Source organism: Myiozetetes cayanensis, unplaced genomic scaffold (assembly GCF_022539395.1).
Source record: "Myiozetetes cayanensis isolate MyiCay16 unplaced genomic scaffold, myiCay2020 scf4, whole genome shotgun sequence".
Classification (NCBI taxonomy): domain Eukaryota; kingdom Metazoa; phylum Chordata; class Aves; order Passeriformes; family Tyrannidae; genus Myiozetetes; species Myiozetetes cayanensis.
This window is the reverse complement of record NW_026087631.1, coordinates 65,164,758-65,190,833: the sequence shown is the minus strand read 5'-3', so window position 1 is coordinate 65,190,833 and position 26,076 is coordinate 65,164,758. Positions and strand designations below refer to the sequence as shown.

At 51.7% G+C, this 26,076-nt stretch overlaps 2 protein-coding genes across 4 annotated transcripts in view; one reads left to right on the top strand and one right to left on the bottom strand.

The window, feature by feature from the left end:
* Positions 1 to 26,076, top strand: part of TPGS2 (tubulin polyglutamylase complex subunit 2) — a 698,248-nt gene that overhangs the window by 159,473 nt on the left and 512,699 nt on the right. The window lies entirely within an intron of this gene.
* Positions 515 to 26,076, bottom strand: NOL6 (nucleolar protein 6). Its single transcript, XM_050329853.1, has 26 exons — positions 26,071 to 26,076; positions 25,719 to 25,922; positions 24,239 to 24,355; positions 23,790 to 23,969; positions 23,346 to 23,514; positions 22,507 to 22,641; positions 22,199 to 22,362; positions 21,617 to 21,737; positions 21,207 to 21,265; positions 20,941 to 21,042; positions 20,310 to 20,425; positions 19,730 to 19,907; positions 19,210 to 19,332; positions 18,925 to 19,073; positions 18,112 to 18,187; positions 16,357 to 16,497; positions 15,943 to 16,060; positions 15,571 to 15,725; positions 15,170 to 15,333; positions 14,595 to 14,747; positions 13,321 to 13,418; positions 12,243 to 12,367; positions 12,010 to 12,099; positions 9,741 to 9,938; positions 2,139 to 2,240; positions 515 to 902 (listed from the first exon to the last, which is right to left on the bottom strand). Exons 1-26 carry the CDS (start codon positions 26,074 to 26,076, stop codon positions 753 to 755), a joined length of 3,393 nt encoding a protein of 1,130 aa, XP_050185810.1. The 3' UTR covers positions 515 to 752.

The window sequence follows — 26,076 nt, the reverse complement described above, 5'->3', positions numbered from 1 at the left end:
CATCCGATTCACGTGTACTTTGCTGTTGGAACACTTGTGCTGCCTCCACCAGAGGAGGGGATGGGAAAAGTCCATTTGCTCCATCTTATTTCTCTCTCTTCCCTCACCAGGAGTCTTAGTGATCATTTCACATGAGAGACATAACCCAACATCTCTGCTCACCGTAGGGTCACCTTGAGGAAGCTACCCAGGACCATGTCCAGCTGGGTTTTGAGTATCTCCAAGGCTCTACCACCTCCCTGGGGAGCCTGTGCTGATGTTCGAACACCATCATGGTAAAGAAAAGGCATTTTAGTTAGAATTTCTCACTGTAACTCAGCAGAAGGGAATAACCTGGTCATTATGAAAAAACTGTGTTTCTTTGGTTTTGCTAACCACTACAATAACAGCATCTGCAATAAATTCCCAACCAAACTAGGAAGCTGCCTTCCCACTGCACACAGCCATAATTTTCAGACCTTGACATTTTCACATGAACACAGCTTTGATTCCTACAACGACCAAGAAACAGGGACACTTTCAAAAACTTTATCCCACCTTATTTTCTTCAAAATAAAAAGGCATTCATATTCTCGAAAAAAATAACAGGTCCTACTGGTTTTCGTGAACAAGACATATAAAGATAAATACAGTAAAACAGTTCTGGGATTTAGAAAGCTAAAAGCCTTGTCCAGGACTGATTTATAAAAAGGATCAGTCCCAGAGTGAACAAACTGCTTCAGAACAGGCCATTCTGACACCTCTCAGCGGTCTTAGATAGTCCATTTCTCTGTACGAGCTTCCACACTTTTGACCAGGCCTTCTCCCAAAACCTCAAAGTCCTCCAGAATTGCTTCCACGTTGGGAACACAGATCAGCTCGTTGTTCAGGGTTGTCACCTTCCTTCCTTTCATGCTGGAGACCTGGGGGGGAACACACAAATATTGCACAAATGGGAGCACCTGCACAGAGTTGTTTTTCAACCTCTGCCAGCCCCAAACAAGAGAATTCCCCTCTTGCCTTGTCACATCCAAACCCTGTGACTCCACTGCATCCAATTCCATAAGTTTTACTTCCCAACACCATCAGTGCTCATTATTAGAACTACCAAAGTGCAAGAGTGACCCTTCCAGCTCTTTTTAAGGCTTACCCTGGAGCCACAGTCAAAGGCTGCAAGGAAGTGAGGAAGCAAAGAAATGGCCAGGGGCATGTAGATGGGAAGAGTGTGCAGATGCATGGCAGAGCCTGTGTAAGTAGAGCACACAAAGGGGCCACAGCACAAGGCTGAGTAAGAGTTCCCTGGGCTCTGCTTTGCTCTTTGGTGGGCATCAAGATTTAGAGTGGGAAGAGTTCTTTGGTTCCATCAGAGGAAAAAGCAAAACTCCCATGGATTAATCAAGCCACACTCAGCTCAGTGCAAGCATCTCCTCTGTTTCACCACTGTGAATAACTAGGTTTCACAACAGCAGCCAGGCTCAATGGCCAATGCCCTCTGGCCGTGAAGAGAGGGGCGATAAATCACCCAGAGACTGACAGCAGAAGAGCCTGGGCTGGCAACACTGAGCCATGAGTAACCGGTTTCTTTGCGTCTTTCCTTCATAGAAAGCAGCATGAATCACTCCAGCACGCCTCACACCTGGCTTAGCCACCCTCTAGAGTCTGCCAACCCACACAGTGTAGCTGGAAAACAGTTCTGTGCATCGACAGGCTTTGGGCACCATGGACCTGGGCTGGCCACTCCGGTCCAGCTTCTTGTGGGTCGGGTGTTTCTGCCATTCTCATGCCTAAAGCCATGAGAATGGCAGAGCCTACTGCACACACCAAATGTCTCTGGCAAATAATGCATCACCCATCTCCTGGGAAGGGACCAGGAAACAGCACCCAGGACAGAGAGCTCCGTTCTGACCCATGACCCTGTGCTGGTGCTTGTCCATGTCCCCTTCTCAGATCTGCTGATGACTGAGGGCACTGTGGACATAGCCCTGTCTTGGTTTCACCCATTCTAAGAAGGGACAAAACTCTGAGCTCTGTTTCTCAAAGGGCTTTGAGGCTGATGAGACTTGGACAAAGCAGTAACAGTGCAGGGAAAAAAAAAAAGCCCTTCAAACTTTCAGGACATAAAGGTAATAGGAAGCTTAAAGTAGAGGAAAAAAACTCACCTTAAAAGGCTGAGGCTGAAAGCTCAAAGGTTTCCACAAAACTGCAATCACTTCTCCACCATGCTTGTCATAGAAGAACATGGCAAGATCGCTGAAGGCATCCTGGGTAGAAAACAAGCACAGGTTGTGCCAGACATCCCAGAGTCAGAGCCCACTCCCCATTCAGTCTCCTTACACAGGAAGACACAGTAGTTCCATGCAAGCCAGAACCAAAACTACAACTCTTTCAGTGGATTCCCAACAAGGAAAGAAACTGGCAGTTCATGGACAAATCCTGTGTGCCTCCTACTGCAAGGACCTTTCACTGGATTCCAGCACCTTGAGTTCTGCAGTCTGTGCAACCAAGACATCAAAGCTCCTTCTTCTCCCAGGATAAAACCCCCATGAGCTGGCAGCACACAGCATTCAAAAAGGAAACATAACAGCAGAAATTTTAAGTAACACAAAGTTCTGGGAGGTGCAAAGAGATGGAAAGGTCAATGGAGGCACTGCAGGAATCTGTCCTCTTTGCCCCAGTGTTTCAGCAGCGGTGCCAGTGAGCATCAACTTTGATGGTGCTGGGCAGCAGAGATCAAAAAGAGATCTTGCACAGAGATGACTAAAGCTCAGTCTGCCCTCCCTGAAGCCCACGCAAGCTAGATTCCCAGAGTTCCAAAGAGGCAGAAGAGCATCACAGCAAAAGGAAACAATGCTGTGCGCAAGCAACTTTTCAAACCCAAAAGTCTGGCCCTACAGCTCATCACCCAACATGCTGATACTTAGAGATAAGGACCCTGAGTGCAGCTGACCAAGACAACCAAACAGCTGCTCCCTGACAATGACACTTGTTTCTTCTCCATTCCCTTGGCTTCTCTGCTTTTACAAAGAGAAGTCTTGCTGGCATCACTCTATCATGAGGTTTTCATGAGGACGTGCATGAAAAAAAAAATATCAACACCAAAGGCAAGCTTGGAAGGGGTCTTCTATGTACACACCAGGACTGCAGTAGGAAAAAAAGGTGGACTGGGTTGGTGTTACCAGTGATCCTAAAGAGTGAGGCAGCACTTTAAGAATACACACCTCATAAGCAAGAAGGGGGTGGTGTTGTCTGCAACCTTCAGAAACAGATTTGAGTTTGGACTGCTGTTGCCCTCACAAACAGAGGGTAGCACAATTAGGTCATCAAGCTGGGAAGATCCTGACAACTGCCAGCTCATCCCACTCCACAGGTTCTTCACGGGGGGGGCAAGGCTGATCAAGGCATTATTTCACCAAACTGGCTAGAACAACCACTGTCTAAAAATACACTGAGAAAGAGGCAATCCACCTTGGCATTTCTAGGCTGAGAGCACGGGTTTAGCTCAGAGCCCAGTCAACAGGGAAGACTCCTCACTTAGGGCGAACAGCAGGAGGGAGGGAAAGCCCAAGGCAGGGCAATAAAGCTCCAGGCACACTGACCACCAATGTGCAGCTTTCTGAACCAAAGGGGAGCAGAGCATGTGAGAACCTGAAAAAGCCCAGCAACTCCACAGGGCGAGGTCTCAAATGCCACACGGTGCTCCTTACGAGAAAGGTATTTTTTTACAAGACGCATCTTGGCTGGACAGAAGCCAGGAGCATTTGCTGGAAAGAAAGCCTCCCAGGCTTAGATCATTTCCCGATAAAACCACTGTTTGGCCTGACACCCAGCACCACTTTTTCCCAGACGGCTGGGAGCAGAGGGCAGATATGAAAAGGATGGCATCCCATCCAAAATCCCGGCACTTGTGCTGCTACCAGCATCATCCATGTGACAGTGCTCCGAGCCAGCCCACCGAGCTGTGGAGATGAACACTCAGCTCTTGGGAAATTGCAACATTAAAAGGGTCTGGTGAATTAGTCACTGCACTTCTGTTTGTACGGAGGCTTGGGGAGCAAACAGTTCACCCTCCTTTCCACATCCCATATTTCATGCCCAGTGCCACTGGGCTTGTCTGAGCCTGCAAACACCTTCTTCAAGGGAAAGTTTCAAAAAAAAAAGGGAGAAAAAGCAATGAGTGCATTTGAACCCTTGTTTCCTTCTCAAGCTGCTGTGTCTTTGGTTGCAATTCAGCTTTCAATGCTCAGGGAAAACCCTCTTGCCATCTGCAAAAACTACTGGTTCCCATTTCACAGAGACATCAGGGACCTGCAAGTTCAGGGCTTCAATTTGGAGGAGCCTCACTGTCCAGGAAAGGGGTATATGGCATCTGAAAGAAGATTAGATGAAGCTCTGTAAGGAACCCTCTTTGTTGCAGGAATGAAAAGGATGGAGAAAAGTAGCGAGTAGAACAATACCTTGCTCTAAAATGGGATTACCAGATTAAGCAGCTCCATCTCAATCGTGGATTTTGCAATGAGCTAAAGTGCTCATCACTAGTTAAGTACCTACATTGTTGTTTAGGGGTAGGTTGGTTTTTTTTTTATCTTACCATTTATCCACCCATTTTTTCAATGCTTCTACCAACAGATCAGGCTCATTGCATCACAGTTGCTGGTAGAGCCTTTTAGGGAGGTCTCTGCACTCACAATGTGTCCTACAGTAGCTTTTCCTGGTTCAACAGCAGCTCAGATGGCAAATGCATCAATCAACATTTGTTCAGTGCTCAGAGCATTTCAAGTGCTCTTACCCAGGAATCTACCAGTATAAAACCCTATTAAAAATACTTCCAACAAACAACTACATTTGTGGTTAAAGCTTTCAGGTCTTTGTCATCCTACAGTGACCTGCACTGACATTCACAGTTATGCGACACAGACAGAGCCTTCCCCCACACCCCAACAGAGCAAGGAGCACTGTCAACCCTGGGCACTATGCTAAAGGTCACAGAACTGCTCTAGAGCTCTAAGAGCAGGTGATTTCCTGCCACCTCTTCCCCTCCAGGGTCATAGATCCACACAGGAAGGTTTCCTCCACACTGAGAGAGCCCGCAGAGTCTTTTCAGCTCATCTCTGCCAGTCTAGAGTCACCACAGGAGGAGTCAGCCTTGCCAGCCAAAAGAGGAAGGAAGCAGACTGACCTGAAAAGATTTCACCAGTTCCAGCTACATCCCCTAACCACAGCTTACATATCGTAAGAGACAGAGAATTTTTACTATAATTAATTCCTTACAAAGATGCAAGATACACATTCCTACACCATGGGAGGAAGAAAAGAAAGGGCTGTAAGTCTTCCTGATAGGTCTTGTCTGAAGGTGAAAGAAATGCAAAACATTGCTCTAAAGGGAAGGATGTTTACAGTAAAGCAGGAAATATTTTCCTGCTCATTCACACAGAAGAGATCTCGCATATCCAAGATGGGCAGCTCCTCTGCCACAAACTCTTCCTCAGGCATATGCAGCCCAAAAAACCTAAATCTCAGTGAACAAAAGCCCACCACATCAGTGACTCAGTGAGACCAAAGACTCAGTAAGAAATGTGAGGTCTGTTAACAGTCCTAACACGGTTGGACATGGCACACAGGCAGCTTCATCCCATTTTCCCCACCATGAGTGAACAGCTCTGGGAGGTGACAAGAGCCTTTGGGTTTTGTGAGCTCCTGAATGCATGCAGACAGGCATGGCAAGCATATCGAAAAGTCCTGTGTCCTCTAGGGGGGGATCTCTTGAGTCCAGAGGACACCCAAGCCACCCTGGAGCAAAAGCCACACTGACCAAGCCTTCCCACAACACGTTCCCAGCAAACACCTGGGGGTTCTGCAGCTCAACAACCATGACACAGACCAGCAGTCATGATGGAGATTCAATGGGAGCCACATTTGAGACACTTAAACTTGACTTAGCCTCGCTGGGGAATCCCCACCAGGAAGCAACCCAGAGTTGTTTGACAAAGTGCTCTGGACTTTAAGTGGCAGGAGGCTGGTGATGGGCTGAAGCTCCAGGGAGGCCCTCTCTGTGAGATGTCTGGCACCTGCCTTCCCTCAAGAGCGTCTGTCTGCAAAGCCTTCTTATCTGGACAGACTCACAGAACAGGCCTTTTCTATCAGATCTGTCCTGGAACTGAAGAATTTGCTGCCTGAATCCCACAGCCAGCCTTTCATCTCTTCCCTGAGCCTCCCAGGCACCAGCGCAACTCAATCAGGCCGGTTCCTGCAGCCCATCTCCTTGGAGCAGGGAAAATTAAAGCAGTCAGGACTCAACACCTACTCGCCTTTATTTTCTCCTCTGATTAGGCTCCTTGGAGAAGGCATGCAGCAGTCCTTCAGCTCCAGAGCATTCCTGCCTTGCTAACTCCTTTGACTTGAAAAGAACAAGGACAAACAGGCTGCACAGGAGAGAAGTGTAACTCCTGGTTACTGGTCTTAGGACACTGGGGAAGAAGCTATTCCCTGCCCCTCTCAACTCAATCAGCATGCTGAGGCATTTAAATCCCTATTTCATGTGGAAAGCTGAGTAAAGGGCAATGTTTCCTTTCTGCTCACAGGACACAAAATCCCACAGCATCTGTGTGACAGATGTCTCCTTTCATTGCTATAAACCCACCAGGGTGGCACTGTCAGCCATGGCTACAGCCTTGTTGCTCAGTTCCGTGGTTTGTGTTGTTAAAGAGAGAGCAAATTATTCTGAGTCAAAGCCAGTCAGTGCTGCATCCAACTGCCTTCTCATCCAAAATCTCTCAAGGATTCACTGCTGTCACCACACTCCTTTTTGGAACTAACTTCTTGCTGCATTTGGATCATCCCCAGGGATCCTAGCCTGCAGGACAAGGAGGAACAGCAAAAGCCAGGAAAGGAGAAATACTCCAGGGATGGAGAGACTACCAGGCAGAGCCAAAGTCGATGAAAAGGTCCTGCCCTTAAGGAACAACATCACTACGCTGAGACACAAAGCCAGATGATTTCTGATGGACAGAGCAGCTTCTACTGACATCACCAGCTTGGTGGCGGCCCTGCAGTGCAAAACCAGCTTTTGAGTCTTTCCAGCCCAAGTGGATGTGGCTGACTTATCTGACAATACGTGCAGCATCACCTCTGTGATGATGCCAGGAGAAGAAACACCTGTTTGCCTGGAAAAATAGATATTCATCAGCCCCTTCAGGTCTGCCTGCTGCTGATCTGGATGCTGTGAACGACAAGGGAACTGGTATTGCAAGATACATCCAATGTGATGGCCACAAGGGAACAAAGCCATATCTATCTAAGAGCCTTCAAGACATGGAAAAGCCCCTCAGACAGGGATGCTGGGGCACATTTTGGGCTCTCTACCCCATAGCTCACTCCTGAGAGAAAGCTGTGACCAGTTTCTGCTCTGTTCCCTCCTAAGCGCCCTCAGGTCAAAGAACAAGAGACATCAAGTGAATAAACACTATTTCTAAAAAGGCAATGTGACCTTTGCTCGTATCCCTGTTTCTTCATTGGGATGTTGGCATATTGGGTTTAGGACCAGTTGTAATTTCCAACCAAATCAAACTCTATTCCACATCTATTATTACCTGCATTAGAACAAACAGGAAGTAAAAATTCAGTCACTATTGACTGGACCAAGTAAGTCATAACTGCCTAGAGGATAATGAAAGCTGCTTTCCAGGGAAGTCTCTTCTATACCTTTCAGTTCCAGAGCCATTTACTGACACCAACTTGTCTAGAAGCATAAAAATATCCTATAAACTTCAACACACCTCTATGAGTTTCCTAACTGACTGCTTCATCTACATCCAGACCTGCTGCAAGCAGTTAACAGCCTCCCCAAAGAGCCTGCTCTCCCAACAGCCTCCAGCTCCCCTTCAAGCAGGCAGTCATCCTTCTGCCAAGTTTCCATGATGATTGCTTAGCCCTGACCTCTTCAGAGACACAGAGGCTCCAGCCCCAGCTATACAGGCATGACCAGCACCTTGGCAGCTGCTGAAAGGCTCTGTTCAGCTCTAGAACCCACTTTCCAGCACTGTGTGGAGAAGGATTTCAGGCTTAAGAAACTCCATTTCCTACCCACATCTACGCCCCTTGGCTGAGGTTTCATAGCAGAAGGTCAAAGCCTCATCATTTATGGAATAAAAGAGCGGGCTGGTCTTGATGTATTGACTCCCCAGATCGAAACACCAGGAAAAAAAGTGAAATAACAAACAGTTCCAAATCTGCTTCCTGCTCCCTTTTAAAACTCTTATGCAGGATGCTTCTCCCCCTACTTCTGGCATATCCTGGACCCCAGGAAATCCCCCAGTGCTCTCTACAAAGTGTCTACAAGACCTCCAGCTCCACCTTCCTTCTCAAAAGCAGGAGAGCACTGGACATCTCCTCACCCCCATGTCCTTCTAGCCAAAGAAGCAATGCTACTTGCAGGGAAATTGTGGGACAATTTTGAGATCTTTCTCAATTTCAAGAGGTCTTTCAAGGTCTCTCACTTCCTCACCACCCAAGACTGTCCAAACCTGCTGTGGGTGACAGGAGGACTGAGGCAGCCCTACTGAAGCCACAGCAGATTCACGGGCACAGGTTATCATGCAATGCAGCTGGCACCAAGTTTGGGAGGTAACAGGGTTGTGCCCAGGATGAGGAAACCTTCAAAGACACCCTTGCAAGTTTTCCTTGCCCACCCCCTAAGCTTACTTGGTTAAGGTGAAAGAGGAGCTTGAACTGAAAGGGCCCAGAATCTTCCAGCCTAAACTGGAACTCAGGGAACAGATTCACAGTGGTGGCCAAACGCTGGGACAGGGAGGTGGGGAATCTCCGCTCCTGGAGAGAGTGGGCATTCAACAGGACTGGGCTCAGCGCAGCCCATGAAACCTGGCTCTGCTCTGAGTGGGGAACAGGGCCAGGGACCTCCACAGCCAGGGGAGGTCCTTCCTGCCAAAGCCAGCCTATTATTCCTACACTGACAGTTCTGACACTGCCCACAGACTTCTGTGAGTAAGGGATGATGGCACCTGAAAACCAAGGCAGGTCCTGATATGAGCCCCACCTCTCTGCACACTAACATTTACCGTATCTGAAGCTGGGAAGGGCCAAAGCTGCAGATGCTGCACATCTGCAAAGCACTGTCTGTCCAGATCCCACATGGATGCTGTCACCCAGCACCTTGCATATCTCCTCAGACTGCTGAGGCTTTGGTTTGGTCACATGGTGGGAAAGAACACAGTCAATGACTTTGGGTACTGATGTTCTCCATACACCCAACTACCAACTTCCTCTGCCATCCTGCAGGTAGCCAGACACAGAGAAACCATCCTGTGACCAATACTGAGTCCCTCTGGCTCACACAACCATTGGCCTAACATCAGGCAGTCTACTGGTACCTGCACATTTCCCCAGAAAATATGTGTGGCTACTGCCCATCATGCACACCAGTTGGTGCAAGAAGCCGTGAAAATTCAGTTAACTGACTGGAGACAGATGGCTGCACAAAGATATCTTTGTGCTGAAATATAGCATTCTTCACCAAAAGTTCCAGGTGGTCTGTATCTGAGCTCATTCTCACAGCAGCAGCACTCCCATTTCCATGGAAAGGGCGGTGCTTTCACCAGGTCTTCCCCTGAGGAAGCAATGACCACCCCACGCACGGCACCTAAAGGTGTCACCGCCCATGTCCTGCAGTGGCAGGCAAGCTGGATGCCAGAAGGCAGCTTCCCCCCATGGCAGGTACCACCTGTGCCTCCCCCACTGGCCCTGCTTACTCTCAGCTCCCGGAGGTAGCACTGCACGGGGTCATAATCCACCACAGGAAAGAGGATATTCACAGCAGTGCTGTTCTTCACCACGCCGCGGGAGAAGGACTTCGGTGGCCGGTCCACGCACTCCAGATGCCGAGGAATCTGGTTTGGATTCAGGTGGATTAGGACATCATAGAAGTCCAAAGGAGGGCGGAAGACCATCTGCAAGAGGAAACAAACAGTGACGCTCAATGTAGGACACAAGTGAGCAGGAGAGATGAGAGAGGTCTCTTAAGTCCTTGCCTGCCTTTTATTCCCTTCTCCTTAGAAAGCAGTAAACCAAAGACACAACTTCTGTGAGATTAATGTTAGAAGTTTGCCACAGACCCCAGGAAGCCCACCTGAGCACATGGCACTGCGTAGGGCAGCTGAGAGAGGGACAGACGGGTGAGCTGAAACCGGTAATTGCACTGCTCATGGCAGAGTCCCAGAATGAAGATGGGAGTCAAGAAGCCAAAAGGAGCCAAACAACACCCAGGGGACATGAGGAGCTGTGTAATAAAGGGATGGTCCCATCTGTCCAACACCATTTGCCCCAGAGGGCAGCAGCATCTTTCATCAAGCAAACAGAGGGTGAGAGCAAGCCCCCTTAATGGAGGGGAGCAATCCCAGACACATAAATATTTGGACAGGCAGGATCTAGCTGTGGATACAACTGTATTAAAATGGAAAAAACTGAAAACTATGTGTACGTTTTTGTGGAACAAGTTATGCAGAGACATGACCAGAGGCGTGGGACACTGCTCAACTTGGCACTGGCAGAAAACCCACTGCTCAGAGCTGGTTTAAAGCCAGGCTGGGGAGAACACACATGAAGAATATCAGTGACCAGCACTGAGTCTCAGGTCTAGTCCACACACTCCCCCTTTCCCACCCAGCTGACAAAGTCCATGGCTTACTGTATGTCCCCTGGGAACAAAGAAACAGCTCACAAACCCACGTCTGCATCTGCATGACAATGGGCATGTCCCCATCTGACACAAATGTAAAGACAAAAAGCCAACTTGGAGCACCCTCATAAGTACATGGGTAGAGGAACCAATTCTAAAACCAGAAAGGCTTTTCTCTCCTCCCTGTCCCAAGCTTTGCTTACAAATAGATTATCAGCTCTGGAAACAACATCTCATGTTTATCCCTAAGGAACATTGCAGGCCTGGGAGGACACTGGCATGGACCAGATGGACAGCCTGGGAATGGGAAAAGTTTCCACCGTAGTGGTCAAGAGGAAGGGAGACAGGAGGAGGCCCAAGGAGGCCAAGGTGTTGGAAGGCTGTATGGACAGGTGACAGCTCATTTCAGAAGCTCACCACCCCCAGCTCATAGTGCACCTCTTGAATTTCAGTCTTGGGTCGGCACTGTGACTGCAGCACACTGGACACATCTCGTTCCTTCATAACCCTGTAACATACTGCTACTGCCTCAAGTAGGTTCTCACTTAAGCCTTTCAGTGCAAAATGCAGCAGAACTGAAAGCAGTGTCAGTAAATCCTTTTTATATTGCATAGGCAGAAAAAAAATCCACTATATGTGATGGTTTTTGATTTTGGGTTTGTTTTTTTCCTAATGTGACTCTGTCATATTTAAGCACTGTTTGGCTTTTTTAGTCCTTTGAGCTTCAATTGCCTGGGTCACTGCTTGGTACACCAACCATTTACCCTTCAAAACACATGTAGCTCCTTTCAAAGGGCAAATAAATATGTCTGCATCTCTCAGGTCCATTTCAATAATGGATGTTTCAACATACTTAAAAAATAAAGTCACTAAGAAACTGAAGAGGATTAAACTACTTACAACCTTGCTCCGCCACTCAAACTAAAATAACACCTTCCTGAAGTGCCTGTCGGTGTCCTGCCAAAATCTCCAACAACCTGAGCTTGGCTGGACTCAAGCACACAAGCCAGATTTGCCAAGTACACCAAAACAGTCTTCCACAGGAACAATTTGATCTGGCCATGAACATGTGACTGGTCTGGCACAGGAACACTGTGGGTTTGCTCATGTCCCAGGAAAACCAGAGAATACAAAATAAATTTGTCCCAATCACCCCAAGCTGCTATGCAGAGCTGGGTACCCCAGGAGCAGAATGGCAGAGTAGGGCACCAGGCTCCATCCTCCCATCCCTGTGGCTTTTCATCCCAGGACAACCACGTGGCCACATCCCAGTGATCACCACCGAAGACCAGTATGCTTTGCCAGAGCCTGAAAACCCTTGTGCTTGTACCCCAGGGGGTTACCTTCACATCCTGGCTGTTGAGTGGGTCCATGAGCTGCTCCTCCAGGGCACGGAGAGACTCTGAGGCGAGCACGACAAGGCGCTGCAGGATCTGGGGAGGGAAGAAAGCCAGAGGGTGAAACTCGGCAGTCCTGAATGTAGCAGGGGCTCTGCTCACTCACCAGGCTGCCAGAGCTGGCTCCAGAACCAGGAGCAGGGAACTGCCCACAGGCCTGGGCAAAGGGCCCGGCTCACCTGTGCCGAGGGTCGGTCCTGGGTCCACATGGAGCTCCACTGGTCCTTGGGGGTGGCGATGAACATGACAGGGAGGCGAGAGCGAGCAGCCACAAACTTGTTCTTGATCTCTGTGCAGTCCGTGTCTGGAGAGGGCAGGCATGGGGGTGAGATGCTCTGCCCCATCCACAGCCCTCCAGCCTCCCTGCCCATCTATTGCAGCCCAGGGAAGGGCAGTACAACAGACCTTATCCTCTCCCACCCTCTGATTCCACAGTCCACGTGCAACCAGAGCTCCTTCACCTCGGGCTTCCTCCACTCTCACACTTCCCTTGGCACCTGCCTGTGGGAAGTTCTGGAGCCAGGAGGCAGCTCTAGGTGGATCTCTGCTCTAAAACCACTCTAGTGCACCCAGACATGGCAGGTACTGGGACTGACACAGGCTGGGAACTCATGTTATAAGTTAATGACAGAGTTTGTACCCAAACTCCGAGGCTTCTATCTTTTGGCTTTTATTTCCCCTCAAGCAGAGGAAAAAATAGCTCTTTGGCTCACTAAAAAAAAAGCTGGAAAGTGCTTTGGAAAGTATCAGTTTTCAAAACCCAATTCTTTCCCAAGCAGCTTTATCTTTTTTTTATAAATCAGCTTTAAAAGCCGGGTGTAGCTATCTCCCCCATCCCACAACTATGCAGAGCCAAGACAATCCCATGGTCTCTGCTGGCTCCTGGGGAAAGACGGCATGTACCCAAAAGATGATCAACAGACAAAACGCAAGAGGGCAGGAACACAGGTCTTCAAAGACAATACCACATCCAATCGCACCCAGGCTTGCCACAGATTTCAACAAGACCAGAAGCAACTGAGCATCATCACTGAGACCCACCTCTTCAAAGGCAGGCAGAGGAAAAAAATCCCATACAGTATAACCAAACCCAGCCTGTAGCCAAGGTTAGCAAGACAGGACAAGAGTAAGAGCATGGAAAATCTCCTTGCCCACAGAAGAAGCTGTGATGGCTGCCTGTATCCAAGATCCCTGGAGCCAGACTAAGGAGGGCTCAAGACCCTCATGTTGCAGCTCTCCTACCTCTTGCCTGCTCACCTGTGAGGCCATTGTTTATGTTGACAATCAGAGGATTGTTTTTCCAGTCAAAGGTTGCCAGCAAGTTGAGGAAGCGCAGGAACCCCACCTGGGGAGAGCTGCAGGCAGGACAAAACAGTTCAACACTGGCATTTGCTCTCCTGGCAGCAAGAATGGCTGCGCTTGGGGGTACTAAATGCCCAGCCCACATGCAGCCCAAGAAGGAATGCCTATGGTGGGAAAGAGAAGTCCAGGACAAGTCTGAGACACTTTCCTTTCTCCAAATCCCCAGGGAAAGCCTTTCCCCATTGTTCCTCTCTGCCCAAGAAAAAGAAACAAGCAGAAAGTAAAACATTACCCCTGGGTTGCCCCATGTCCTGACGCCCTCCCCATCCAGACTCCTGGGTCTGGAACAAGAAGGAGGGGGAGAAAGGGCTGCTCCCATCTCTGGTGCAGGTCTGAACACCAGCCAATTTCCCACTGTGTCTCTTCCCCAGCAACACAACACGTGCATGAAGCCAGGCAGCTGGGAAGATGGGGCTCCTGCTATTTTAGGAAACAGGAAAGCATTCTAGGCATCAGACTGTTACTCCTGCTACGTTGGGAAAGGAAACTGGACTGGGAGTGCAGGGCAGAATAACCTTTTGACTCCCTACGGAACAAAAACATTTCCTTTAACTTCATTTCACTTCCTCTGGGCCTCCTAACATCTATCTGCCAGGGGCCAGCAAGCAATTGGCTCTGGGAGGTTATTTACCAACACACTGCTCCATTCAGCTTTCAGTGGCCGACCCCTCATCCTTCCTTTGGAAGTCTTCTCCAGGAGGAAGGGAGGCTGGAGCCACCAGCACCACCATAACATCCTTCCTGGGAAACCCAGGAGCCCCAACATGCTGGTAGCCACAACTCAGCCCCCACCCAGCTTCTCCAGGCCATCACCCCCAGAACAAGGAGCCTCAGCAGTCCCCCAGAATGCACAAGACACCCTGCAGTTGTTCCACCAGCACCAAGAGGACACCAGGACACTCACTCCCATCCTTATCTGCTTCTACTCTTTCCCACAGAGCAAAGGGCAGGGCAAGCCACAGTCCTGCAGTGCCAAGCATCTCCATCTCCTCTGGCAGCCACTCCCAGCAGGGCTTGGGACAGCTTTTTGGCAGAACAGGGGCCTCATGTTCCCTGCTGTGAACCCTCCCAACACTTCCTGCTCTGGCAGTATCACATCCTTCCGCCATCCCAGATAAGGAAAAAGGCACTAAATCCCCATCAGGCCAACCTGAGTTCCTCATCCTCACCTGGGTGGTGTGAAGGGGGCTGGGTGGAGGAACAGAAATGCCACAAGAAGGTCCACACACTCCTCAGAGATGTTGTCACTCAGGAGCTGGGCACTGACCCAGCGCTTGGCCAGCCGGGAGGTGCTGCCATAGACAGGGTGCTGCTGCTGGAGCCTGCGAGGAGGGAGACAGGCCACTGCTCAAACCACACACCCGAGGACCCACAACCGCCCTCTGGCATTTGGCAAGGAAGAAGAGAGGGGCAAAAATATGCCAGGAAGACGTACGCAGTGTCACAGGCACAGGGCACTTTCTCTGCGTATTGAACAAAGGGAAAATGCTGCCTCGTGCTCCTCTCTAACCGTGCTGCTCTTTGGTACTTGTCTCCCTGACCTCAGGGTGACAACTGGTGCCACCCACACCCACATTCATCCCTTCATCTTCCCAAAGAGCCTCCCACGAGGTGGGCTGAAGGGCCACTTGCCACAGTAAGCTCCTCTACCCACCACCACCCTCCAACATCGAGGGGCAGCTCCACGACAGCCTCCAGCCCCATCCCACATCCTGACCCCTCAGGCACCTTCTGCCTCACCTACCCATGCAGAGAACTGGTTAGATAGGGCAGATGCAACGTCTCCCTCTCCAGCTGACGAGATTCCTCTGTGTCCTGGTACTTCAGCAACCCTTCTGGAGTCACCACTTCCTTCAGGATCAGGGGCTCCCGGTGGTAGGCTACTTGGAGACGGAAAACGTAGCCATCCTGAGATGGGACACAAGGTGAAGTCAGGCTCGGTGATAACATAAGCAGGCTGCTGTGTGTTACACTGCCCCTCAGGGATACAACAGCAGCATCCTGACATCAGTGCCGTTTCACCACATTCTTTCCTAGGCCCACCATCCAAATCCTGGTTTTATCCAGTGGGACTACTGCCACAGCCCCTCCCACCTGCTTCCTCAGTAACATCAGGTCTGGGGAAGGTCCCGGTTGCCCCCCTACCTTGTACACATCGGTGTGGGTGACTGCAGGTCTGCAAACCAGCTGGTGCTGCTGCCGGAGGTGCTCAGCCAGCTGGAGGTGGAAAGCTGCCTTGATACGCTTAATGGCTTCCTTGTCCTGTGGCCACTGGCCACTGCCTTCCATGTGGCAGATGACTGGGGGCAAACGGATAGCAGAAGGTCAGTGAGTCCCACAGAGAAATCAGGTGTTGCATAGGGGTGTCCAGAACTAGAGATTACAGCAGGAGAGCAGGAGAAGCCAGAGCTTCGCTCCTGCCTGCAGCGTTCCACTGCAGCACTAACAGAGCCAGTATGGCTGCTTGCCTCCACTTCCCCCCACCAGGCCATCTCCCACACATCATTCCCCACTTACTCTTCAAAGGGGTTATGTAGGCTGGGCAGGGCTTCTCTTCTGAAGGAATTAGCAAGTGCTTGATTCTGATTAGTTTATGAGAGGAATAAATCGGCTTCATGGGAATGGGAGGAAAGACCTGAAACAGAACAGCCACTCAGAAACTGAGAACAGGGAGCAGAAACCTCAGGGCAACGTGCATCCCCTCACTCAAACCTCCCAGCCCAGCAAAGCCCTCCAGCATGGAGGCTTTAGTTAGCTTGTGCACAGCTAGCCCAAAGGATGGAACAGCAAAGAAGAGGCCCCACATTGCCCCAAGGGCTCTCAGGAGCCACAAAAACAAAGAGCGACTAATTCTGTGGGTCCCCTCCACCCCAGGGCACACCCCCAGCTCCCTGCAGACCCCCACACCTGGCCATGGCCCGGGACACTCACATCCGTGTACCGGAGAGCTGGGTGGACACCCTGCACAGCCGTCACCATCAGCGGCAGCTCCTTCAGGTTCCAGAGCTTGCGGCTCAGGTCGTCGTAGGAGCAGACGACACTGACCATGGCCTCCTCGCCCATCCCCAGCGCCTGCAGACACACAGGGAGCCTCTGCATCCACCACTCTCACTCCTGCACACCCACCCACCTCGCCTCCCTCACGGGAGGGAGCGGCATCGCAGCCACGCTCTGAGGAGCCAGCACTGCCACCCCAGGGAGCAGCTGCTGCTGAGGGCACTCAGCAAAATGGGGAGGTAAGAGAGAGAGGGAAGACAAGGGCAAGGCTGTCTGTGGCTCCCCCAGAAGCAACAGGGATCCTAGAGGCCACATTTCCAGTGGCAAGTAAAATTATTTCTTGTGCAAGACACTAAGGCAGCACCAAGAGCTGTACTGCCAGCAGTCACCCTAGGAAAGGAGACACCAAGAATTATCTGGGAATAAAGAGATCATATGGTGGCAAGGTGAGAGCCCTGCTACTGTCTCCCCAGTTACCATGGTGCCAACAGAGGCAGCAGTTAACAGAAAACTGCACCCACGACATCCTTAGCCAAGGCAAACCTCTGAAGCATGGCAAAAGCAAAGACAGAAAATATCCAGAGCATCACAGGATGCCCTGGGGAGGGCAGACGAGAAGCACTGAAAGGAAAATTGCTGCTGCCCTTGCTGCTTCCATCCCCCCAGAGCACAGCAGAGGGGCCTGCATGGGGAGGAGAGATCAGTGACACCAAAGCACCAGCTCAGGTGCAGCCTGGGCTCTCCAGCAGAGCAGCAGCACCCTCTGCAGGGTGTGCCACGAACGACAAACCCCCTCCTGCCTCTGCAGGGCTGGAAGGGATTTCCTTCATCTGCCAGAAGGGACACACAACACATGATCTCCCCCACCCCACCCCATCCCAGGCTGTGAAAACCAGCGTCTCATCCCAAATCTGACACGCAGCTCTGCCCAGACCACAACTGGTCCGTGGTACAGGAGAGTCTTTCCATAAGGCTTGCTCCCCTTTGATCTTAAAAAAGGGGAAAGGAAACAATTTCTTTCTCCATCCAGCAACAAGGTAAAGAGCTTGTTTTATAAAAGTGACACCAGCTAAGTGGTGTCAAAATGTCATGGCTCATCTCCAGGATTCAATTTTACAACCTGGTGACCAGAAATTGGAGGGGGGCATTTCCCAGCCTCCAAAATGCATCTTTTCTGTCTGAAAGTGGAGTTTCTTTATTTCAGCTGCACATTCAGCTGCAGCACGATTTAGCACTTCGCTCCTTGACAGGAAGGATCCTTTTCCTGGGTTTCCCACCTGGACCTAAGGGATGAAAGCACAGAGTTGCCTGGCCCATGTCCTGAAGGATACAAGACCTTAAAGGTGCAGCCAGAAGAGCACTGAGGGACAGTGATATATCCTTAGACACGTGGACAGAGGGCAAATGAGCAGAGAGTAGGACAGTGGGATACCTGCAGGGAAAAATGACATGTGGGGGATGCCAAAGCAAGAGGACTTCACCAGCTGTATCTTGGCTACCATGAAAGACTGGGCAGATCCAAGGAGAGCACCATGCTCCTAACCAAAGCGGCCATAGGCAGGAATTTTCCCTACCCTAGGTCCATCCTCTTGGAAACCACCCAGGACCATCAAAATTACTTCCATACAGCCCTCCCCTTACTGTCCTTCCTGAAGAAAGCCCCAGCCCCATCTGAGGGAGCAATTGTACCTCTTTCCCAATCCTGATCACAGATTCCAGCAGGGCTCCTGTGTAGCAGATAGAGGATTCGGGAATGTCCGCATGGCTACATGGAAGAAGACAACACAGCATTAGAGGTATGACATGTTGACCTATTCATCCTGACACCGCTGCACACACATGGGTCAGTCCAAGGATGGGAAATCCCTTTATAAAGGAAGGTCCTGGTGAGAAACTCAATCTCTGTGCCTTCCTCCCATGCCCAACTTATCCACCCAAAGGGGGGCCAGCAACTTGTGCAGCTTCACAGGATTCAAAGCCAAAGCCACCAACCTGCAGCCTTTCCTCATAAGACCATCCTCAAGTCAGGACAAAGAGGCACAGGCAACCCCTTCATTCTCTGCAAGAGGGTATCATTTTTGGCTGATTTCGTAAACTACAGAGAGGCTTTCCAATGCCACAGGAAGACCCTACTTTGTGAATGACTAGAAAGGCTCAGAGGATTTCATGAAATGTCCTGCAAGGTCCAGATAGCTTCTCTTCCAGCTCTGACAACCAGTGTTCCCTCATCCCACCTGCATGTAAGGGTAGGACCATGCAGCCTCCTTGCCTTTAGCATTACCTTCTGCAGAGGTAATGTTTGTCGACCCCACCTGCTCTTGGGAGGCAGCTCCCAGCATGAGGACAACTGAAACGACTTCCAGATTTCACAAAGCCAAAATCACCCACAACATCCCCCAAAGCACGAAGCTGACAATGGGGTTATCAGGGACATGACACAAGCAGGAGAGCAGCACAGAGCTGCAGGTCCCCTGGCCTCCGCTGCTGCTCAGTGCAACTTACAGCTTCAGCAGGTGCCTGACAATCTGCTCAGGAATGAGGCGTTTCTGGCAGGCAGTGCTGGCCTCCCACACCACGGCCTCACAGATGCTGCCATCCTGGAACCGCCGCAGCTCTGACTTCTCTCCCCAGAAGGTCCGGAACTCCAGGGCCTGTGGGGGGACATTGACCAAGCCAGGCCAAAGACACAAGTCAATCCCATGACCATCAACCAACCCCACAGCCATCTGCAAGAGTACAGCACCAGCTCTACTCCACCCTGCCTGGCACGAGCAGGGCTCCCCTCACCTCAGGGTGATCAGCCTGTGGTCCCTTCTCCAGCGTACTGGCAGCAAACTCAGGAACAAACAGGAGCCCAAATGTCAGGGACCCAATATCCTTGTGTTTTGGTGGCTCAGCATCAATTGACCACTGTGGGAAAATGGGGAACATGAAGCAGAAGGAGAGGTGAGGTTGCTGGACCAGTGCTGCTGGGATATTGGGTTGTTAGATGAACCTCCTGCTATGTGCTCCCAGGCACCTGGACAAGCACAGACAGGGAAAGCCTCTCTAACAGGTCTCCCAGATGTAAAAAAAAGTTGTCTTCACCCTGCCACATTATTGGGCCAGGAATTTTGCCCAGACCAAACCATTCAGCTGCACCCCACACCTCGGTGCAGAGCCCCAGGTCCTGTATTCCCTACAAAGGGTACAGGCCTGTCTCCTTCCCCAGTGAGTAAGGATCCCCTCCCTGGGCTCAGTAGTGCCACAAGAGACACGAGACCCCACGTGCGGCAAAGGATGCAGTGTCACTGCCAAGCTGAATTACCTCAGGGATCTGGGGCAAGGAGTGAGCCACAAGCAGTGCTCGCTTGGACAGACCACGTGTCAGCAGTGAGACAATGAAGGGTAGGGCTGCAGCCACGTAGTTCCCACCCCGATCCATCAGCTCATTCAGCAGCTGCATCTTCTTGCAGGTACCCTGCAGCTTGGACACATGCTTCAGGCTACAAAGAAGAGGAGAAGCTGGTCATCTACCTCTGGCACCACATCCTTTCTGAGAGAGAGAATGTTCGAAGACAGATAAGTGGGGAGCTGAGGGTCCTGGCCCAGGATGGGTGCTAAAAGAATGCCCTTTAGCATCTCAGGATGTACCACAGGAGATGCCGGTCCTTGGGACAGCCAACATTCCCTAACGTTAAAACATTTCCCCCCCTTCCTGTCCAGTGGCTATCTGGACAGGAAAGGCAGAACAGCCAAGTGCAAGAGGCACCAGTGTCTATCTCAGAGCTTAACAGGGCTACTCCCATCAGACAGGTTCAAACTTAACCCAGTCCAAAACCAGAAACAGCCCTCTCCTCTCTGAACAGGCTCCCTCAGCATCACCTCACCAGCACAGCAAGACTCACTGGAAGATGTGGTCAAAGGCTCTGAGCATGGGCTTCGGAGTCATGAGCAGTGCCTGAAAGCCATCTACCATCCGGTCATCCAAAATTTCCATGGAGCGCTTGGCTTCAAACTGGACCTAAGCAAGGAGACAAAACAGTGCAAGAGCATCAGGGAAAAGCGAAACAAATCCCTCCACCAGTGGTCACCAATGCTCCCCCACCAACCATGGCCACTCCAGTTCCATGGTCACCAGCACACCCTGATCCCAGGCAGCCTCTGTCCTCAGCATGAAGCCAAGTTACCAACAGTTTTCTTTGCTGGCAAGACAGTCCCTTCTTGATACCCCTGACATCAAGGTGGTTTTTCCTACTCCAAAAAAGTTACATCTGCTAAACAGCTGCTTGGCTTCACACAAAGGTGCCCACAAAGAGGATAACAACTTTCCTCCATCATTCAAGCAAGGCAGCACTATACCCAAGTCTCAAAATTCATTTCCAAGCTTCAGAGCTGGAGATGTTAAAAGCTTCAAAAGGAACACTGAATACCTTCCCCAAGTCCTACATCCTCCTTCAAGACATCTAACTGCTCTCTGCCTGCTTCAGCTCACTCCTAAGAGAGCATCTCAGGGTGCCATCACAACCCACTCAGTACCTCGTGGTATTTGCTGGCAGTCATATCAGCACAGAGGTTCACCAGCCCAGAGGGATCCACAAAGACCACTTCAAATGCCTGGTGGAAGTCATCCAGGGCAGGCTGGAAGAGCAAACACAGTCCTTAGTGCTACAGCATAGCATGGACACCAAGACACCCCAACATCACTGCTGTCTGACGTCCCTGTGACAGGCATGTCCCTGCCCAAGGAGCACTGGCAGTACAGACAGGCACAGGCAGGAGATCCCCCCCACAGGGTCACTTACCAGGGAGGGATCTGCATCCTTCGCTAGACTGATCCCTGTCACGCTCAGGTCAGTGGTGGCTGTGGGCAGACAGGAAGGAACAAGTCACACCAGCATCCACATCTCCCCGACTGGTGACAGTGGCACAGTCATGTGCCAGTACCTCTGTGGTCTCACAACATCAACAGCACTACAATGCAACGCCAGAATCCACCTTGTGATGGGACCCACCCACCCCTCTGCAAGCTGCACCACCCAGCCCTGACCTGCTGACTCACTCCATCCTGTCCATCCCACCCACAGGGCCTCATTATTAGAGAGAGAAAAGCCACAATTGCCTCTTGCCTCTTCCCTCACTGTGTTCAGGCTTTGTGCAGAGACTCTGCTGACACCAGGCTTCCCCTGCTCAGAGAGGCCCTCTGGAAACTCACCCAGGAATTGCAGAGTGCTCCTCAACACCTGGTATCCACTCATCATCTTGACGATCTTGCGTTTCATCAGCAGGTAGGCAACCAGCATGGAGACCAAGAAGCCACTAAAGCACCCCAGGCCCTGTGAAAACAAGGGCTGAGTCAAAAGGAGCTCAACAAGATACCATGAGAGCCCAGAGGCCACCTACATCACAGCTTCTGGCCTCTGTTGTCACCAGTGGGGTAGGCCCCAAGCCCCAGCCCTGCCAGGAACACAATGAGGCAAAGCACTGTACAATAATTATATGGTTCCCCTTAGAGGAAGGCAACACCTCAAAGTTCTTGGGACATAGGATGAATTACAAAAAAAAAACCACCATCCAACACCCCACTACATTATTCCAGAGAGCTCAAAGAAGCACGATTGTCTGGTACCGCAAACTCAGTGCAACCCACAGGTTAGGGTGGAGCTCTCTGAGACCTGACACATCTCAAAGCAGAGTCACAAGCCCACCACCCCATCTATCGGGACTGAACCACCACCTTTTCATCCTAGGAAGGAGAGCACAGCAAAGGCAGGTTAGCCAGGTAAGCAGAGCCTACCTTGCTGAGCTGCCGCTGGTTCAGCCAAACTTTGAGGAGGGCCAGGCCATCCTTCATGCCTGGGAAGTCGGTGGCTGCATTGGACAAGAATTGCAGGTGGGAGAGCATCACTGTGTCACAGAGGATGGAGTTGTTGTAGTGGGGAGTTGGGGGCTCGGTGGCTCCTGTGTGGGGAGATGACAGCACGTTGGACACAATCACAAACCTCCTGCTCACAGACAGGGGCTGCAGTGAACCCACCTGCAGGCACTGGGTGCGGTCTCTGCCTGAGACAAACAGCCCCATTCTCCCCCAGCCCCGGGCCCTACCTTCTTTGGGGGTGCTCTGCTCCATGAACCAGGCGGTGCGGACGTTGTTCTTGCTGGGATGGAAGCGGCTGGGTTTGAAGAGACCCACATCAGGACAGGCATGGAGTCGGACAGTGACCATCTTCTCATCCTTGCCTGTAAGCACCGGAGGGTAGGTGTGCAGGGGGACGAGATGTCAGACACTAACCTGAGAAAACACTGAGCACTCCCAGCTTGGGGACAGTAAAAAGCTCCTTCTGCAGCAGTGGAAATCATCTCTGAGCAGAGAGTGACCACATCTCAGAGCCAATAACCCTGAGGTCACGCTGCTTCTGTCCAAGTCCCATCTTCCTCCCCACTGGCCAGATTGGTATCTCAGCACTCTCCTGCCTGCCCTGGCCTCCCCGTGCCACATCTGTCCCAAATCCCAACCCACTGTCTCCTGAGGGCTGTGGAAACATCCCACATCATCTCATCAGGCAAGAGCCAGGCTGCACACAGGTCCCCAGGGAAGGCAGGAGGATGGTGGGGAGCAGGGATGAGGAAGAAAGGACAGAGCTAGACATAGACATGTTTTGTAGGGTCTACTTATTTTACCCCTTGAAGTACCCACAGGGTGTGCCTGCCAGCAAAGCTGGGGAGCCCAGGCAAGATGCAGAGGCACTGGCAGAGGAAGAACCCTGAGGTCTAGGCTCTGGGTGAAGGGAGAAAACAACTGGGAAGCATCCAAAATCTATCACCAATCATGACAGCAGCCCCAAGTGATCCACCTCCACATGTTATGTGGCATGAGACCACCACCCTCCACCCAACACCAGTACCCGCTCACACCCCCCACAGGAGCAAGGCTCAAGTGCCACCTTGAGGCCTCAGGAGCAGGATGGGTTTCAGATGGTTGCTGTTCATGTAGGCAAACTTCACACTGCCAAAGAGCTTCTCCTTGGAGAAATGCTGGGCGATGTGGGACAGGTACAGAGCTCTCTTGCGGTGGTAGCGTTGATTCAGATTATCTTTGTCCTGGAAGATTTCCTAGGAAGAGAGGCATGGGGCAATCATACCTCACCAGCCTGCAGAGCCCAGTTCAGCCTGAGGCAACACAACACCCACACCTCTCCCTGGCACCACAGGCCCTGACAGAGCAAGTGCTCAGACTGCACTCCCCAGCTCCTCATGGAAGGCAGCACATTCAGAAGCTGTAACCCCACTGAGGAGTGGAGAGGGCAAGGCAGGAGTCACGAAGGACAGTGGGGGACAGGGCCCAGCCAGGCTCCCAACCATCCAGGAGCTGACACAGCCAGACTCACCCGGGGCATGGTCACTGCCATGTCCACGTTGATCTCCGGCTTGACGCAGGTGCCCAGCAGGTAACTGCCCACCACCTTCAGCTCGGCCGGGGGCACAAAGTGGAACCTGCCCTTCACACTGAACGGCACCTGCAGGAACGGGACCTTCACATCTTTGGAAAGCCAGGCCTGGTCAGTGAGCTGGGAACAGACGGGACACACAGAACGATCTAAGCACAACCAAGAGCAGATGTGCAGGGACCGAGACACCTCTCCCCATGGAGCTGCAGGACACTGCACCCAGGGCTTACAGACAGTGTCTCCCTTTCCCCTCTAAGATAAAGCAAAGTATTATTTTTTCAGCCCCTAAGGGAGACAGTCCATGAGGATCCCTGCTTGACCAGCAACAGCAGAGCCTGGTCCATATAGGACAGGGGCCTTGCCACCTCCTCCATCCCTCTGGAACATACTTCAGTTTCTGTGGTCTCTGGGAGGGTGCTCAGCAGGCTGTTAATTTCGTGGAGGAAGGCATCAATCTTCTTCTTCTTTGTCTCCTTCAATGTCACTTCCTTCAGAAGCTCTTCAATCTGTAGGGGGAAAGGGGACCCTAAAAGGCAGCTGCAACACTGGAATTCCTCCTGCCCTTTACCTTGTCCTCCAGAACCAACCATGATCCTGGTGCAGAGGGCAGCAGGTGAGCTGGGGAACACACCAAAACCTCTCCACAAACCCTGCCTGGAGCTGGCAGCTCAGTCAGCTTCTGCCATCTTCTGTGAAGTGCTGGATTGCAACTGACTATCCCACCAAGGACCAGGCAAAAAAACCCGATGTAATTCACACAGGCACAGCTCTCAGGAAGACTTCTTGTGTGATAAGAGAATCAGTAGGAAACAACCACACAGGTTCTCACCACAAACTAGCCCTAGAGATCCTGCCACCAACACCATCAGCCAGGAGATCAAAGCTGTTCCTCATAAAAATCACCAATGTTACAACCATCTGAAGGACGGGATGCCATCCATGGGGACCTGGACAAGCTCAAGCGGGCCTATGGGAATCTCATGAGGTTCAAGACCAAGAGCAAGGTGCTGCACCTGGGTCAAGGTAACCCCCGCTATCAGTCCAGGCTGGGGTATGAACAGATCAAGAGAATCCTGCCAAGAAGGACTTGGGGGTGCTGGAGGATGAGAGAGTTACAAGAGAGCTGGAAAGAGACTTTTTACAAGGGTATGTAGTGACAGGACAAGGGGAAATGAACTTAAACTGCAAGACAGTAGGTTTAGACTAAAAATTAGGAAAAAATTCTTCCCCGCGGGGCCCTGGCACAGGTTGCCCAGAGAAGGTGTGAATGCCACATCCCTGGAAGTGTTCAAAGCCAGGTTGAATGGATGTCTGAGCAACCTAGTCTAGTGGAAGGCATCCCTGCCCATGGCAAGGGGTTGGAGCAAGATGATCTTTAAGATCCCTTCGACCCAAACTCTTCTATGTGTTCTAGTCAACAACTGATCTCCCCCAAACACAGAGAGCTGCCTCTCCCAGAACATGAAAAACATCCACGTGTCCCATTCTGAAGCCATTTAAAGACAGCAGCTGGGTACCGCTGACCATGCAAGCTCCTCATCCCGCTAAGCAACGGACCATCGCAACGAGGGGGGCAATGGTCCTGCTTTTACAGAACCGCAACGCTGTGCTGGAGAAGCTCCATTTTAACAGCGTGAAAGAAGCACAGAGCCTGGCGCGGGATGTTAACGGGAACTACAGTGGGAAAGCCTGTGCCCTCTGTGCCCGCCCCGAGCGCAGCTGCTGCAGAGCAGCGGCCGCCACCCGAACTGAGCAGGCCAGGAGGGCTCAGGGGCCCCTTCCCCAGGCAGTTCCTGGGAAGCTCCGGCTCCGGGATCCCGGTGGAGTCCCCCCCAAAGAGGCAGAGCGCGGCCCCCGCCGCGGGCTGACCTGAAGGCGGAGCAGGCTGGAGTGGAACAGATCCTCCGTTTCCTTCAGCTGGCTGAGCTCCTCGCTGGTCGGCGGCTTGTAGAGCTCGGCGCGGCTCAGCTTGGCCGGCTGCGGGTCCGCGGGTGCGGGGGCCGCCCGCTTCCCGCCCCGCGCCGGGGGCTGCGGGCCCTGAGCCGCCGCCTCCTCCGCCGCCTCCGGAGAGCCCTGCGGGGAGAACACAGCACGTCACGGCACAGCACAGCACAGCACATCACAGCACAGCACAGCACATCACAGCACAGCACAGCACAGCTCATCGCGGCTCGGCCCCGGCCCCGCCGCCGCTGCCCCCGCCCGGCCCCGCCGCCCTCACCGCCAT